Here is a 17,712-nt window from a genome sequence, read left to right on the forward strand (position 1 = left end):
GGGGACCTCAGGAAGTGTTTGCGTTCCTCCACGTGTTTCAGTACTGAGCGGCGGGTGAGCTAGAGCAGAGACCGGCTTCTCAGTTCATGTGAAGAAAGCATAATTGTAGGCAACTCCTATGCGCGGGGGCATTTGGCTCAGAGGAAGCCGAGTAAGGGCTGGGCTCCTTTCTGCCCAGGTCTGGCTGGGGCGTGGCGGGCCAGTCTGCGTTGCTGTGCTGTAGGTAGTGTGGCCCGCGTAGGGAGCCTCCGCCTGTGCGTTGAACCGTAACTCATCTCATTCCACAAGATTTCTGACTCGCCGAAGGCAGTAAACCCCTTCAAAGCGGCGGGGAAGAGAATCAATACAGCCAGTGCCAGACACCGTTAAGCACATTATTTTAAAGTATTGGTATTTGTTTATCACGATGACTTTGTAAGTGTACTCATCGTTTTACAGGGAGGTATGAAGCTGCTTCAAATCACACAGCTAGTTAGTGGAGGAGCGAGTATTCAAACTCAGTGCCATTTTACCCAAATTCCATTAATTTTGCAACATAGTACTTTGCCTAAAACAAAGAGTTAGTTTGTATTCTTCTTGAGGAGTGAATGCTAAATGAACTTCAACTTGTGATCATTGTTATTGAGAGAACTCTTGGTGTCTCTGCAGGAAGACTGTGTAATTGAACCTGAGGGTCCCTCTTGCGTATTCCTGCCTGTTTCAGTTTCCAGCGGCCCTGGTTAAAATCTACAAAAAGCCAACCTAGGGCCACAGGATGGTGAGTTTAAAGAATCGTGGCCCAACGTGAAGGTTCCTGTTGAAGGAGTGTTGCTTCTCCATCAGATTAACCCCGGGAAGAGGCTCTCCTGACCTGTGACATTTTTACCCCATTTCAGTTGAGACAAGAATCAACTTCTGTCTCTACTATCTAGTGAGAGTAGGGCTTGACTCATGGCATTACATGTAAGTACCATCAAGGACTGTGTTTATAGAGGTGTTGTCCCAAATGTTTGAGGAGAGAGGTGAGAATTACAGAAAATGAAGTATGGGTTTATGTGGTCAGGCTCCACAGGAAAATGAAACTCACAGGAGAATGAGGGTATGATCATGGGAAAGAAGAACCAAGAGCTACTACAGAAGAAATTCTGCTGCTTTCCTAAACACATTTATTCAGTCCCCCTCTCTCTTTCTCTCTCTCTCTCAGGCTCTCACAAACACACATTCACACCAGTGCGTTCCCTTCCTCATTGCTTCCTTCACAATTAAGCTGGCTCCTTAACTATTTTAGTTGTCGTATTTGCCCTTTGGGGTTATGCTGATTCCCTTTCTCCCCTTACCTAAATGCAGAGCTAGTTTGCAGAGTAATCACAGCCTCAAGATGCTAGAAGGACTTTTCAGAGTCTTCTGGTTCTGCTTCTTCATTTTAAGGAGATGGCAATTGAGTGCTAGAGTCCCACAGCTTGTTAGTGGCTGAGTCAGGCCTGAAATCCAGTCTTCAATTCCCAGACTGTTCTTTTTCCTGCATCACAGTTCAGAAGTTTTGCCACGGGTCTTATCTGGTGGTGCAGTGGTTAAGAATCTGCCTGCCGATACAGGGTACATGGGTTCGAGCCCTGGTCTGGGAAGATCCCACATGCCGCGGAGCAACTAAACCCGTGCGCCACAACTACTGAGTCCCTGTGCCACAACTACTGAAGCCTGTATGCTTAGAGCCTGTGCTCTGCAACAAGAGAAGCCACCGCAATGAGAAGCCCCTGCACTGCAATGAAGAGTAGCCCCCACTCGCCACAACTAGAGAAAGCCCACGGGCAGCAACGAAGACCTAGTGCAGCCAAAAATAAAAATAATAAAAATTTTAAAAAGTTTTGCCGCACCGCAGCGGCATGCAGGATCTTAGTTCCCTGCCCAGGGATTGAACGGGTGCCCCCTGAAGTGGAAGCGTGGAGTCTTAACCACTCGCCTGCCAGGGAAGTCCTCTGCATCACAGTTCAGTTGGGCCAAAGTTGCTTAATAAGTTTCTTTTGAAAACATGTAACAAGGAGTTTGAGTCATTCAGCAAATATTTGCTGAGTGTCTGTTGTGGACCAAACACCATTCTGGTACTTGGTGCACCACAGTGAGCAAAACAGAATCTATGTTTTTCATGGAGGTAGAGAAACAAAAATCAAACAGATACACAATCTGTTATTTGATAGTAGGTGCAATGGAGAAAAAGACAGAGTAAGGGTGTACAGAGTGGTGGTGACCGTGAGGGAGGAAGCTCTTTTATCTGAGGTTGTCAAGAAAAGCCTCACTGGTAAGTGACCTGTAAGCAGAGACCTGAAGGACTTTAGAGAGTGAGCTGTGCGGTATCTCAATTTTTCCCTGTGGGAGAACAGCCCAGGCAGAAGAGATGTGCAGAGATCCTGAGTAATCATCCTTGGTATTTTGGAGGAAGAGCAAGAAAGCTGAATGTCTGATCAGAGTGACTATAGGAGGGTGCTTGAAGGATTGAAGCAGATGAGGTTAGAAGAGGTGGAGCCAAGATGTTGTAGGGCATTATAGACCTTTGTTTAAGTTTTACATGTATATTTTTAAACTGTATATATTTACATGTATGTGTATATGTATGTATTTGAAAAACTAATACAGTATAAACACTTAGAAAGTACAAATATGTAAAAAAATAAAATAGAAGTTACATATGATTCTGCTGTCTTTACAACCCTAAATAACAATTATTTACATTTTGGTAAATAGCTATTATTTATTTGCAGAGACCACCAAGCTTGTGTGTCTCTGTATCTGCATACATATTCTTTTAAAAGGGGAGGGGAGGATCATGATATATATTTATTTATTTATTTATTTATTTATTTATTTATTTATTTATTTTGCGATACGCAGGCCTCTCACTATTGTGGCCTCTCCCGTTGCGGAGCACAGGCTCCAGACACGCAGGCTCAGTGGCCATGGCTCACGGGCCCAGCTGCTCTGCGGCATGTGGGATCTTCCAGGACCGGGGCACGAACCCGTGTCCCCTGCATCAGCAGGCAGACTCTCAACCACTGCGCCACCAGGGAAGCCCCCATGTTATATATTTTAACGTACTTTTTTCACCTACAAATATAAATGGAACCTCTTTCCAAAGCAATATCTTTCTACAGCATCTTTTGTTTTTAATCAACACTGTTAATGGACATTTAAGCTATTGTCTGTGTTTTCATATTATAAGCAATGATATAAAAACATTTTTCATCTCTCCCTTTCTCCCCTTTTTTACTTTTAAAAATAGTCACAGTCTTATTGAGTGCTTACCACATATTGTTCTGAGTGGTTTCCATGTATTCACTTATTTAATCCTCATAAAAATCCTATGATGTGTGTACTATTATCATCAGCGTTTTGCAGATAAGAAAACTGAGGTATAGAGTAGTTAAGTGACTTTCTGAGGGTCATTGCTGCTAGTAAGTGGAGTAGCTGAATTTGAACTTGGTTGCCTGGCTCTAGAACTCAGGCTTTTAATCTTCATATCCATCAATTTTTATTTCTTTGGGATATGTTTCTGTGAGAAAAGAAACCACTAGATCAGAAATTAACAATAACTTGTAATAGATCAATGGGCAGAAATGTATACATCTACCCAAGAGAGACCATCCTTATCCAAGTTTCCTGTGATCATATCAGGATTGAAAATGGACAAGTTGGTCTTTCTATATAACATGGACTTCCCTGCTTGTTTGACAGGTCATTCTTCCCCCAGTAGCCTTTTTTGTAGCTGGCACATAGGTACTTATTTCTAGGCTGGAAAGGCAGGGGACTCCCCCTGTCTTGTTTTCGTAGATCGGTGTGCTTTCTCATGAGCCACAGAAAGCGACCAACTTCCAGGCAAGATATCCATCCATCCATATGTCTATCCATCCATTTATTCATTCAAATTCCAATTTGCTTTCTGGTGAATTTGAAGTGACTTGTAAGGCTCCATATATTAAAGTGAAAAAGCATTAATAGGTAAGAATATAAATGGGAAAAATATAGATTGAAATTTAAATTGAAGAAAAATTAGAAAATTGATATAGAGGCCGTAGGGTCTGCACATACTTTGTAATGTTGAGATGCAAAGTTATGCTTAATCTTGGCAGTCATACAAACAGGATACCCAATCAGTGAAGTTATTGGCCATGACCTAGAGAATAAGGTATAACAATTCTATAGATAAAGATTTTCCTGGAACTTACCGTGAAAGAAAAAAATTTGATGATTTGTCATAAATGAGTAGCCGTTTTCATATGACTGTTTTTCAGTGTCCCTTTGTGTAAGCAGAACACATGAGGCCAAAACAATGCTCAGTGACCTTAGTATTATCTTATTCCTTCTCTTCCTCTCCCTCTCTCCATATATATGTATGTATACGTATGTATATATATGTATGTGTGTATATGTATACAGTGGGACAGTTTTGTTTTTTTTTTGTTTGCGGTACGCGGGCCTCTCACTGTTGTGGCCTCTCCCGTTGCGGAGCACAGGCTCCGGACGCGCAGGCTCAGCGGCCATGGCTCACGGGCCCAGCCGCTCTGCGGCACGCGGGATCTTCCCAGACCGGGGCACGAACCCGTGTCCCCTGCATCGGCAGGTGGACTCTCAACCACTGCGCCACCAGGGAAGACCAGTGGGACAGTTTTAATATGATTTTCTTCTATCACAAATTTTAATTCTAAATCAAGTACGTAGTTTTTAGTTATTCTAGGTAACTTACTGCAAACTCTGAACATGTGAACATAATTAGAGGACTTGGGCAGAATCCCCTCCACGTGCCCCAGTGGTGCTCACTTCAGGTCGAAGATGAATGTACTATTACAGGGATCAGTGACATTCCAGGATGTGGCTGTGGACTTCACCCTGGAGGAGTGGCAGCTGCTGGGATATTCTCAGAGGAAGCTGTATTGGGATGTGATACTGGAGAACTTTAGAAACCTCATCTCAGTGGGTAAGGACAACTTCCCTGTGTAACTCAGGATATACTAATAGTACCCTTCCTTTAAGACTTGAGAAACCTGTGAACATTCTGAAGCATTAGTAAATTTGACCCTGAATTTTAGTGGTCAAAGAATCTTTTTCTTTGTTTTTGCCATTTCTGTTTGTTTATTTATGGCCGTGTTGGGTCTTCTTTGCTGCGTGCGGACTTTCCATATCTCTAGTATGGCGAGCAGGGGCTTCTCTTCGTTGCGGTGCGTGGGCTTCTCATTGTGGTGGCTTCTCTTGTTGCAGAGCACGGGCTCTAGGCGTGTGGGCTTCAGTAGTTGTGGCACATGGGCTCAGTAGTTACGGCTGCGAGCTCTAGAGAGCAGGCTTGGTAGTTGTGGTGAACGGGCCTCATTGCTCCTCGGCACGTGGGATCTTCCCGGACCGGGGCTCGAACCCTTGTCCCCTGCATTGGCAGGCGGATTCTTAACCACTGTACCACCAGCTTAGTCCGGTCAAAGATTCATAATCCCCTTTGGGGATCAGGTAGTATGTTTAATGCTTCTGCCTCCCAAATGAAGAAGGGTCTTTTCTGTTCTAAAGCGTGTTATCTTCACAGGCCCTAAGACTCCAGGAGGCAAACCCAAATTGTAAGGTAGTCATTTGTTCCTAGCACTTTGTCCCCAGTTCTGTGTTGTTTCCCACGAACAGGGTGTCCAGTCACCAAAACAAAAGTGATCTTCAAGGTGGAGCAAGGACAAGAGCCATGGATGGTGGAGGGAGAGAACCCACGTTGGCGCTCTCCAAGTGAGTCAGAGAAAGCAGGTAGATGGGAGTCTCTGGAACTGAGATCCCAGTTGGTGAGTGAGGGACAGGCACCTCTGAAATACTTTGCAGGAAGCACCTCTTAAAACCACACACGTTTGAAAGTGAGTGGGTACACCTGACACAACATCCTCAGATCCCCAGGTGACCCCTTCACTTCCACTCTTCCACGTGGCCGCTCTTTCTGTTTGTCAGCTCTTGTGTGGGAGGATGTCCTTCCTCTCCGCTCTGGCTCCTCGCGCTGCCTGTTCCATCGAAGTGCTTGTTGGTTCTCTCAGTCCCTAGAATCCTCATTCTTCTTCCCTCCTCACCATGATGGCAGATCTTTCCATACATCTGTTTCTAATAATGTAGTCAGATTGTGTTTATTTGAGAAATAAGGAATGAGGTAAGAGTCCAAATTGTTACACTAATAAGGTTCTCCCTTGATGGAAGGCAATCTCAGAAACAGTGAAGAATTCCCTTCTCCATTTTCCCTAACATTATTATATCAGTGGACTTAGCATTTGTAGGGTTTTGAGCAGTGATTATGTTGTTTTGGACACGGTGTGGCACCATAGTAACAGTAGTCAGAGTTAACTTTCTTAACCACACAGTATATAAAGGCAAAAGTTGGTAAAGCCTAGCAGTCCTATGGTTCAGATCCCCAGAAATAATGGAATCTGTATGTGTGGAAACCAAAATGTGAAATTTGAGTTAAAGAGTGTGGTGTCAGGGGCAAAGCAGAGTTTTGGAGGCTAGTACATCTGGAAGGTTGAAAGAGGTTATAAAAAAATAGGATTATTTATCAAGAAAAATTCTTATCAAGTAGTAGAAATAGCTGATGATAGAAGCAAAAGAATTGACATCTGGTCTCTTTTCAACGTTCTGCTGAGCCTCTGTGTTCCTGGGTATGTGTAGGCATTGGAGAATGAATCCTAGCTAGAAGTGGAATTGGAGAACTTTCTACAAATAGTCCTCAACTGTGGCTTGGGTGGCTAGAGAGGATATAGGAAAGTGCCTATAGGTAAAAGGGAGTTAATGGCTTGACAGTTCTTTGGTGGTTGTGTGAAGGATGAGGAAGGAGAAGGAGAAGTGTGTGAAGGAGACTCGGGAGCATCCTAACAGGATAACTTAATTCTTAGATGTTGTAGATTTTGACTCTGGTCAAATTTCCCCAACCCAGTCTAGCTCTTCTCATTTCTCAGAATGCCTTTATCTCCTTGTTCCCCTGGTTACCCTCCTCATTCATTCCTCTGAAAAGGCTCTCCCCATTCTCAGAGCTACTCTGCATCCTTGTTAAGAGCCCTTTTTAACTTTCTTTGTCATTGTTATAACATTATTTTGTGCCTGTTTTACCATCTTTCACAGAATGGAAATTCATATTTATAAATAGAAAAAGGTACTTGTTCTCATTATTGTTTTCCAGAAGCCTCCATTTCAGCAGTTTCTTCTTAATGCCCAGGGCAGGACAAATACAGATTTCTTTTTTGTTTTGCAGTCCAGAATGGGAGACTAGGCCTGAAACCAGAGACTTTTTGCATGTGTGTGGTAGAAAAAAATGCATAATATGAAACTTACCCTCATTGGCAAACTTTTAAGTGTATAGTACAATATGGTTAACTGTATGCACATTGGTGTACAGGGGATCTCTAGAACTTCCTCATCTTGCAGGACTGAAATTCTAAACCCATTGAACAACTCGCCATTTCCAACTCCTCCCTGCCCCTGGCAACCACTACTCTACTTTCTGCTTATATAGGTTTGACTATTTTAAATACCTTATGTAAGTGCTATCATGCAGTTTTTGTCCTTCTGTGACTAGCTGATTTCACTTAGCCTAATGTCCTTGAGGTTCATCCATGTTGTAGCATATGAAGGATTTCCTTCTTTTTTAAAGTATTATATACCATATTTCCTTTATCCATTCATCTGTCAGTGGACATTTAGGTTGTTTCCAACTCTTGGCTATTGTGAATAATGCTGCAGTGAGCACAGGAGTGCTAATATCTCTAGGAAATCCTGTTTTCAATTTTTTGGATAAATACCCAGAAGTGGGATTGCTGGATCATATGGTGGTTCAATTTTTGATATTTTGAGGAAACTCCATACCGTTTTCCATAGTGGCTGTACCATTTTACATGCACAACAACAGTGTACCAGAGTTCTAATTTCTCCACATTCTTGCCAACACTTGTTATTATTTTTTTAATAATGGACATCCTAACAGGTGTGAGGTGATATCTTATTGTGGTTTTGAATTGCAATTCCCTGATGATTAGTGATGTTGAGCATCTTTTCATATACCTGTTGACCATTTGTATGTCTCCTTTGGAGAAATGTCCATTAAAGTTCTTTGCCCGTTTTTTGCTATTGAGTTGTAAGGGTTCCTTATATATTTTGGATATTAACGACTTATCCAGTATATATTTTTAAAATATTTTTTCCCATTCTGTAGGTTGCTTTTTCACTCTATTGTTTCCTTTTCTTGACGGAAACTTTTTAGTTTGCTGTAGTACCACTTGTCTATTTTTGCTCCTGTTGTCAGTGCTTTTGGTTCCCTATCCAAGAAATCATTGTGAGCACCAATATTCTGAAGTTTTCCCCTATCTTTTCTTCTAGGAGTTTTATAGTTTCAGATCTTATGTTTAAGTCTTTAATACATTTTGAGTTGATTTTTGTTTGTCGTGTAAGATTGGGGTCCAATTTCACTCTTTTACATGTGGGTATCTGGTTTTCCCAGCACTATTTGTTGAAGAAACTATTCTTTCCCCATTGTGTTGTCTTGGCACACTTCTTGAAGACCATATATGCGTGAGCTTACTTCTGGGATCTCTATTCTTTTCCATTGGTCTATATCTCTGTCTTTATGCCAGTACCATAAAGTACAGTTTTGATTACTGTAACTTTGTGATGTGGTTTCAAGACAGGAAATGTGAGGCCTGGTGCTTTGTTCTTTCTCAAGATTGTTTTGGCTTTTGGGAGTCCTTCGTGGTTCCATATGAATTTTAGAATTGCTTTTTCTTTTTCTTTTTTTTTTTTCAGTTAATTAATTTATTTTTAAATTTATTTTTGGCTGCATTGGGTCTTTGTTGCTGTGTGAACCCAGACAAGGGCTCGAACCCTTGTCCCCTGCGTTGGCAGGTGAATTCTTCTTTTATATATATATATAAATTTATTTATTTTATTTATTGATTTTTGGCTGCATTGGGTCTTCAATGCTGTGCATGGGCTTTCTCTAGTTGTGGTGAGCGGGGGCTACTCTTCGTTGCGGTGCGTGGGCTTCTTATTGGGGTGTCTCCTCTTGTTGCAGAGCATGGGCTCTAAGTGCGTGGGCTTCAGTAGTTGTGGCACACGGGCTCAGTAGTTGTGGCTCACAGGCTCCAGAGTGCAGGCTCAGTAATTGTGGCACACAGGCTTAGTTGCTCCACAGCATGTGGGATCTTCCCAGACCAGGGCTTGAACCCATGTCCCCTGCATTGGCAGGCGGATTCTTAACCATTGTGCCACCAGGGAAGTCCCGGCAGGTTGATTCTTAACCATTGCACCACCAGGGAAGGCCCCTAGAATTGCTTTTTCAAATTCTGCAAAAAATTCCACTGGGCTTGCACTGAATCTGTAGATACATTTGGGTACATTTGGGACATTTTAACAATAGTCCATGAACACAGAAAATGGAAAATGTCTTTCCATTTATTTGTGTTTTCTTTCATCTCTTTCAAAAGTGTTTTGTAGTTGTCAGTGTACAGGTCTTTCATCTCCTTGTTTAAGTTTATTTTATTCTTTTTGATGCTATTGTAAATGGATTGTTTTCTTAATTTCCTTTTCAGATTGTTTGCTTTTAGGGTATAGAAAGACAACTGATTTTTGTATGTTGATTTTGTATCCTGCAACTTTGGTGAATTTATTAGTTCTAACAGTTTTTTCATGGAATCTCTAGGGTTTTCTGAATACAAGATCATGTCATCAATGAACAGATTCTTTTACTTCTTCCTTCCCCATTTGGATGTTTTTTGTTTCTTTTTCTTACCTAATTGGTCTAGCTAGGACTTTAGTACTATGTTGACTAGAAGTGGTCAGAATAGGCATCTTTGCCCTAAAACATAGACTTTAAAATTTTCTTTCTATTACATGATAGTGGAAGGAGTAATTGAGAATGTTTCATTTTACTCCTTTTTAGAAGTTATCTGCTTACTTGATGATGAGCTAGAGGGACAGGAAGGAGAAGGAAGCAAAGACAGTTTTTTGAACCAAGGTATGTTCACCTTCAAGAAAACACAGACCAATGAGACAGTCCAAAATTGTAATCTGAATATAAATTTTATTTCTTCAAGAGAAAAACAGCATAAATGTGAATCAAATGGAAAGTGTTTGCAACCTAACTTATACTTTCTTAGTTATAATAAAAGTTATATCAGAGAAAACTCTTATGAATACAAGGAATGTGGAAAAGCCTTCAAAAACAAGTTGTGTCTTATCAGACATGAAAAAAAGCACAGAAGGAAAAAAACTTTTGGGTGCAGTGAATGTGGGAAAGCCTTCCAAAAGAAGTCTCATCTCATTAGACATGACAAAAAGCATACAAGGAAAAAAATAACCTTTGAATGCAGTGACTGTGGGAAAGCCTTTAACAGTAAGGGACACCTTGCAGCTCATCAAAAAATTCATAGTGGAGAGAGACCCTTTGTGTGCAGTGATTGTGGGAAAGCTTTTACGCATAAAGCACAACTCGTGGTCCATCAGAGACTCCACACTGGAGAGAAGCCTTATGAATGTGGTCAATGTGGGAAATCATTCACCTGGAACTCTTCCTTTACTCAGCATGTGAAATCGCACACACCCGAGAACTCATTTGAATGTAAGGAGTGTGGGAAAAGCTTCAAGTACAGTTCATCCCTTTATAAACACTCCAGAATCCATACAGGCGAGAAACCATACCGATGCAGAGAATGTGGCAAAGCCTTTGCAGACTCATCAGTGTTGGTCACGCATCAGAGAATTCATACAGGTGAGAAACCCCACGGGTGCACTGAATGTGGCAAAGCCTTCATCAAGAGATCACATCTCCTTAAACATTACTCAACTCACAGCAGAGCAACACAATAAATGCAACACATGTGGGAAATCTTTTAACTAGAAAACACATCTTATTCTCCATCAAAGAAGTCATAAAAACAAGGGAGCTTTGTAAATGTGGGAAAACTTAAAATTAGCCTTTTACTGAAGCAGCAAAGAATTCATCATGAGAAAAACCCTATCAGTTGAATAAATGTGGAAAAGCATGTTCTGAAATTCATGTTCTGTAAGTGATATTACTAATTTTATTGAAAAGATTACAGAAAATTTTGAGCTACAGACAACTTTACAGTAAAACTGAGGAAGTTGTGAAAAAATTGAATAAGGCATCAGACTGACTATAATTGCATGTGTACACTGCCCCTGATTTATGATTTTTACACAATTTATACAAATGTCTGCATTGCTTAAGAAATTTATATAACCATGGGTTTGAAATATATGCTATGCACATTATACAAAATTTTATCTGTTGTAACGATGGTTGCATAACATTGTGAACATACTTAATGCCAATGAATTGTACACTTTAAAATGGTTTAGATAGTACATTTTATATTCTGTATATTTTGCTACAATAAAAAATGTATAAATAAAACTTAAACCCCTTCTAAAATTATATCTATTAAATCTCTGGGAAACACCATCATTGTCTCTTCAAAGCCTAAAATCACTGTATCCAGATTTGCCAAATATAAATGAAATAATACGGTTTATTATGTAGGATGAAGGTCAGTGCTATGAACTTGATCTCTAACCATTTCGTGGCACTTATGAATAGTTAAGGCAGTTGTTACTGAGCCTTCTTGAGCCTCCTCTTAAATAATAGGGACAGTTATGAAGTCTTCTGCTCTGCTCAGCTGAGGACATTGTGTAATATGTTTTCTTCTCTGTGCAAAACGTGTGTGTGTGCATGTGTGTGTATGTGCGTGTGTGTATTTAATCCTGATTAACCGGACACTGAAGAAAGAAAACAGCTGTGTTCTGTATTACTCTAAGCACTTAGTACAGGGAAAGAGGCATTTCTCCAGATAAATAGTCATAAATAAAATCCATCCTATTTTACTGGAGTGGCTACATAAGTAGGAGTGAACCTAAAGCAGTATATAACTGGGGTACTTAGTTTAGAAAAATTAGGTGTCATAATACTTTGTGAGACTTCTGGAAGGAAATTATTAAAATCAATATTATTGATTAAAATAAAATTAAATTGTCTATATTATTATTAAAATCAATTATTACCTTTTTGTTTAGGAAATCGATTCAGAGATATCTCAGGCTTGTTTGGAAATTTCCAGGTGACTACCATAGGTATCATATCAAGCTATATTGAAAAGTGTTTCTGCTTCCTTGAACTTCTTAGCAGTTCTTTTATAATTTGACATTACATAAATTCTGTGTATTCCCTTTAAAGACACATGAACTCACAATGATTTAAGTGAAAAGTCTGTATTTCACTTTAAGTGTTGCTTGCTAATATGAGTCTTTAAGCCCTTTCTTCAGACTTGGTTGAAGCTTAGGTACTGCATTGAGCTTGAACCTATATTCACAAAATCAGGTTTTCTCTTGTAAGCATAAGTTTTGGGATTATATGTGTGAACTTGGAATTGTTTTCCCTCATTAACATTTTTGCAGGGTGATGATGACAAAGACGTGAATGAGAGTGATTTTCTGAATATCCATCAAATCTAAGTGAAGCCTTGTCTTACAGAGTTTTCATTCTGAGACTGTATGCTAATTAAACTTAGGTAGTCACACCAAATCACTTGGCAAACCACAGAAGTATATATGTAAATTAATTATAAACTCAGGGATCTTTTTTCAATTTTGACTGCCTTTTCTCTCACTTCCCTTTAAAGCCATCCCTTTGCCTTATTTAACATTTTCTCTTCCCCTCCTAGCTCTTTCTCAGCTCCTGACTTTAGCAGTAATATTAGTATCTGAGCAAATGTAAAGTTTAAGACAGCAAGAAGACAGACACCCTTGAAGGGTGGGAACTGTCTCATTGCTGCTAGAATGAGTATTTGGTATTATGATCTGAGCTCTGAATTAAACTATTTGTTCCCTTTCTTAATTAATAGAGTAAAATAATTAGCTAAGTATGAACCATAATGAAACAAAATTAAATAGGTGATTAAAAAGTTGAAACAAAGAAAAAAATTTTTTCTTCTATTTAAACCAAGTCATTGTCAGGCAATAAAACAAAATCATGAATCTCACTAATTCTAATGCATTTCATGGGTCTAGAGCTCACATTTGTGAGATGTGCAGAAAATCATGTCTAATAATAATCAAATATACAAATTATTTTTATGTAAAGTCAAGTGAATTTGAAGTTCTTTTAATAAAACATATATATTTTTATTGAATAAAATAGGATAAGGGGTACTAGACATTTACATATAATTGGAAGACTCTTATATCTGCCAAGACCCTGTTGTTGGTGATTGTTGTGATCACAAGTTATTGCAGTGTTTTACTTTCTTGAACATATTTAATATATTGCTCAATTTATCTTTCTTTTCTTTTTTTTTTTTTTTTGTGGGGGGTGTGTGTGTGGCTTGTGGGATCTTAGTTCCCCGACCAGGGATCGAACACATGCCCTCAGAAGTGAAAGTGCAGAGTCCTAACCACTGGACCACCAGGGAATTCCCTATCTTTTTAAAAAAGTTGAGATATAACTGACATGTAACATCATGTTTGCCTCAGGTGTACAACATGAGTCAATATTTGTATACATTGCAAAATGTTCTGCACAAGTCTAGTTAAAATCCATCACCACACACAGTTACTAAAATATTTTTCTTGTGATGAGAACTTTTAAGATCTACTCTCTCAGCAACTTTCAAATATGCAACACAGTATTATTGATTATTAACCATGCTGTCCATTACATCCCTATTACTTATTTTATAACTGAAAGTTTAAAGTTTGTACCTTTTGACCCCCTTCTCCCACTTTGCCCAACCCCCACTCCCAGCCCTTGGCAGCCACCAATTTGTTCTCTGTAATCTGTGGGTTTGGGTTTTGTTTTGTTTATTTTACATATAAGTGAGATTATATGGTATTTGTCTTTCTCTGACTTATTTAACTTAGAAAATGTCCTCCAGGTCTATCCATGTAGTTGCAAATGGCAGGGTTTCCTTCCTTTTTATGGCTGAGTAATATTCCATTGTGTATATACCACATTTTCTTTATCCATTCATCCATCAATTGACACTTAGGTTACTTCCATGTCTTGGCTATCGTAAAGAAAAAATTTCAAACAATAACTAGTTATGTTTTCAAATAATATGTTTAACATGTTTTCTTTCAACCTCAGACATGTTTGTGGGCAAAGTACTTCTATATTTAAAGCTAGAGATATGACCATTTATCTGAAAAAAGAACAATAAAAAGTTATTTTCTCACATTTCCAGACTTCTTTGACACCTGGACTCTAGTACTGGACACATAAAAATTGCTACGTGGGGAGCTTTCTACCATTGACTTCATTCTTTTCCTGTATGACCTCAACCCCAGAACATGATTTTGGCAGGAAGAAAACCAAAATGTTATTTACACTCAGGTCAAATATGATCTTAAATCCCCAGAAGCCCATTTTTCTTCATTGGAAGTCTGTGCCTTTGTCTAGTCCGAAATGTTTGAAAATAGTCATGCATAATGTAAGCAGATTATCCTTTTTCACACGCACCTTCCCTCAAGAATGTTACACTTTGAGATATTTTTACTTTTTTTTCCTTTTAACAGGAACACTGAAATATGCCATTTTTTCTTTATGTGTTTATACACGGACATTAGGTTGATTTTTTTCCAGTTTGAAGATAGGTTTATTTTTTAATGCTTTTATAATACCTGCTTATTAAAATATACATATATATATATATATAAGGCCAAAAAACTCTCCACGAAAATATCACCTGAAATCTCGTTTTCCTGAGAAACCATCATTAACATCAGCCACCCGAGAAGAGTAGGATGCAAGAAATATCGATGAACAAACAAGTTGTAAACAAGTTGGTAAAGCTGAGTTTATGTTGGGTGTAAGTAATTTAAATGATGACTGCTTTGGGAGAGGGCTAGAAATAAGGTAAAATGAATATTCTAGAGAATAAAGTTGGAAAAGTGGGAGGAATCAGGGCTAAAGTGTTATAAAATCCTTGATCTGGGAAAGGATAGAGATACTAACTTTATACCTTGTTGAATATGCATGTTAAAAATTGAAGGTTAGCCACTGAAAGAAATAGACTAGGCCGCAAATCACTAGAGAGAAAAAGAGAGCTGTAATTCCAATAGAAAACAGGAAAGAAAAACCAAAGCAATGAAGGAAAGGCATGGTAAATAGAAAGCAAAAATAAAACAGCAGGAATGTGTCAAAGTATATCACTAATCACAATAAATGCAAATGGATTAAATCACCTTTCCTAAGGAATAATAACGTTCTATTTTTTTTTTTATAAATATGTCAGAAGCACCTTATAACTTACATTGCAAAAGGCAGATAATCAGGTGCTCTCCCTAACCCCAAATCAAAAGAGCTGGTGCCTTTCTGGAGAAAGGAAGGAAGAAAGAAGATAAATTGGTGACATTGTCAAATTATTTCATGAACTAATACTATCTCTTATAAAAAATGTTTTCTTCATGGGGCTTCCCTGGTGGCGCAGTGGTTGAGAGTCCACCTGCCGATGCAGGGGACACGGGTTCGTGCCCTGGTCTGGGAAGATCCCACATGCAGCGGAGCGGCTGGGGCCGTGAGCCATGGCCGCTGAGCCTGAACGTCCGCAGCCTGTGCTCCGCAATGGGAGAGGCCACAGCGGTGAGAGGCCCGCGTACCGTAAAAAAAAAAAAAAAATTTCTTCAAATAATTTTTTCAAGTCTAGAAATTAGCTAGGAAGGTAGTAAATGTGTTTAATTAGTATAACAGTTACTGCTTTGTTTTGGACAGAGATGGGATTTAGTCTGATTTTTGAGCAAGACGTTTCATAGAGCACAGCAGCAGGAGAAAGTATCTTTAAGATCAGAGCAGCTGTTTCTCTTGCATCAGGGTTCTCTATCTTCATTATATTTTAATCAAGATGGTAAAAGAAATACTCTTTATTCCTCCTTCTTTTAACCAGAAAGTGCTTAAAACTCCATACTTTTTCAGAGACCACCAGATTGTTTTTTAAAATCCAGGTATAAACTGCATACAAGAAGATTGAAGCAAAATCATACAGAAAGGATGGAAAATAAAGGAACAAGATCCACTGAGCAAATAATAGAAAGCTGATACATCCTTATTAATTGCTATAGATCAGGAGTTGGCAAACTTTTTCTGTAAAGGGCTAGATATTAAATATTTTAGGCTTTTGTGGGCAATACAGTCTCTGTTACAACTACTTTGCTATAGCATGAAAGCAGCCATAGACACGTAAACGAACGAGTGTGGTTGTGTTCTAATAAAACTATTTACAAAAACAGTGAGCAGGGGACTTCCCTGGCGGTCCAGTGGTCAAGACTCCATGCTTCCACTGCAAGGGGCACGGGTTCCATCCCTGATTGGGGAAATAAGATTCCTCATGCTGTGCAGTGCGGCCAAAAAAAAAAGAAAAAAACAGGCAGCAAACCAGAGCTGACCCCTGTTCTGACTGTATACTGATTATATAGCAGTGAGCAAAAAAAGGCATGATGCCAGCACTCAACTCAAAAAACAATAATCAAACAAATATATAATAACCCCAGGTATTGATAAGTAAAACATTAAAAAAACACCTGTCAGGTGACTGAATTCATAGGAAACTAAGGTGGAGTGGCCAAGGAAGTCCTCTGAGAAGAGGAGACTTTTAAATAGAGACCTGAATGCAGCAAAGGAGGGAGCCTTGGAAAGACTGTGCACGGGTCCGGAGGCAAGAGTGAGCCTGGCCTGTGGAGAATCAGCAAGAAGTCCAGTGTGGCTGGAGCAGAGCAGTGAAGGTGAGTTTTGTGCATTAGACAGGTGCCAGAGTATGTGAGATTTCCTTCTGAATGTGATGGGAAGGTTTTGAAGATTTTGAACATTTTTAGCAGAAGAGTGGTATAGTCTGGTTTATTTTTGGAAAGTTCTGACTGTGTGTGGGAAATGGATAGTAGAGATGGCAAGAGGGCAAATAGGGAGACCAGTTAAGAGGCAATTGCCTTGGAGTCCAGACCACAGAGAATGGTGTTTTAGTAGTGGAGGTGCTCTTCTAGGGGCTGGAATGTGTCAACTTTGGAAGCAATGTGTTGAAAAGGGCAGAGCCACTGTCAGTCTGGGTCACTGCTATGGTCTGAACGTTTGTGTCCCACTGCCCCCAAATTCATATGTTGAAAACCTAATAACCAAGGTGATAGTAGTAGGAGGTGTGGCCTTTGGGAATGGATTAGGTCATAAGGGCAAAGCCCTCATGACTGGGATTAATGCCTTTATAAAAGAGGCCCCACACACATACCACTGGCACACGCACCCACCCACATCCCTTCCTTCACATGCACACACAACAAACAGATTGTAGGAAATAAAAAGAAGGGAAGCTGTTACACAACCAAAGAGGCTTAAAGGACAAAAGCAAACGCAACGGAAGGACTGTTCACATCCTGATTCAAATACACCAACTGTAAAAAGCCATCTTTGGATACAACCTGAGAAATCTGAACGTGGATGGAAAGTTAGATGATATTAAGGAACAAGTATTCATTTGTGTAGGTATGATAATAGTAGTTATGGCTATAAAAAATAAGTACTTAGTGATGCAAACTATAGTAATTACAGGCAAAATGACATGATGATTTCTGGTCCTGATTTAAAATTCTCCAGGAAAATAACACACATTTCCCCTTAAATCCCTGTAATTATAACAAGATTGCCAAAATGTTGATAACTGTCAAAGCTGGTTGATGGGTACATGGAGTTCATTA

The 17,712-nt window shown here is 39.4% G+C and overlaps 1 protein-coding gene across 1 annotated transcript; it reads left to right on the plus strand.

The window, feature by feature from the left end:
• The first annotated feature begins 648 nt into the window (after window positions 1-648).
• LOC136136992 (zinc finger protein 684-like) lies at window positions 649-11,338 on the plus strand. Its single transcript, XM_065895248.1, has 4 exons — window positions 649-757; window positions 876-1,001; window positions 4,779-4,945; window positions 9,905-11,338. Exons 3-4 carry the CDS (start codon window positions 4,801-4,803, stop codon window positions 10,828-10,830), a joined length of 1,071 nt encoding a protein of 356 aa, XP_065751320.1. The 5' UTR covers window positions 649-757; window positions 876-1,001; window positions 4,779-4,800; the 3' UTR covers window positions 10,831-11,338.
• The last annotated feature ends 6,374 nt before the right edge of the window (window positions 11,339-17,712 follow it).

This window comes from Phocoena phocoena, chromosome 1, assembly GCF_963924675.1.
Source record: "Phocoena phocoena chromosome 1, mPhoPho1.1, whole genome shotgun sequence".
Classification (NCBI taxonomy): domain Eukaryota; kingdom Metazoa; phylum Chordata; class Mammalia; order Artiodactyla; family Phocoenidae; genus Phocoena; species Phocoena phocoena.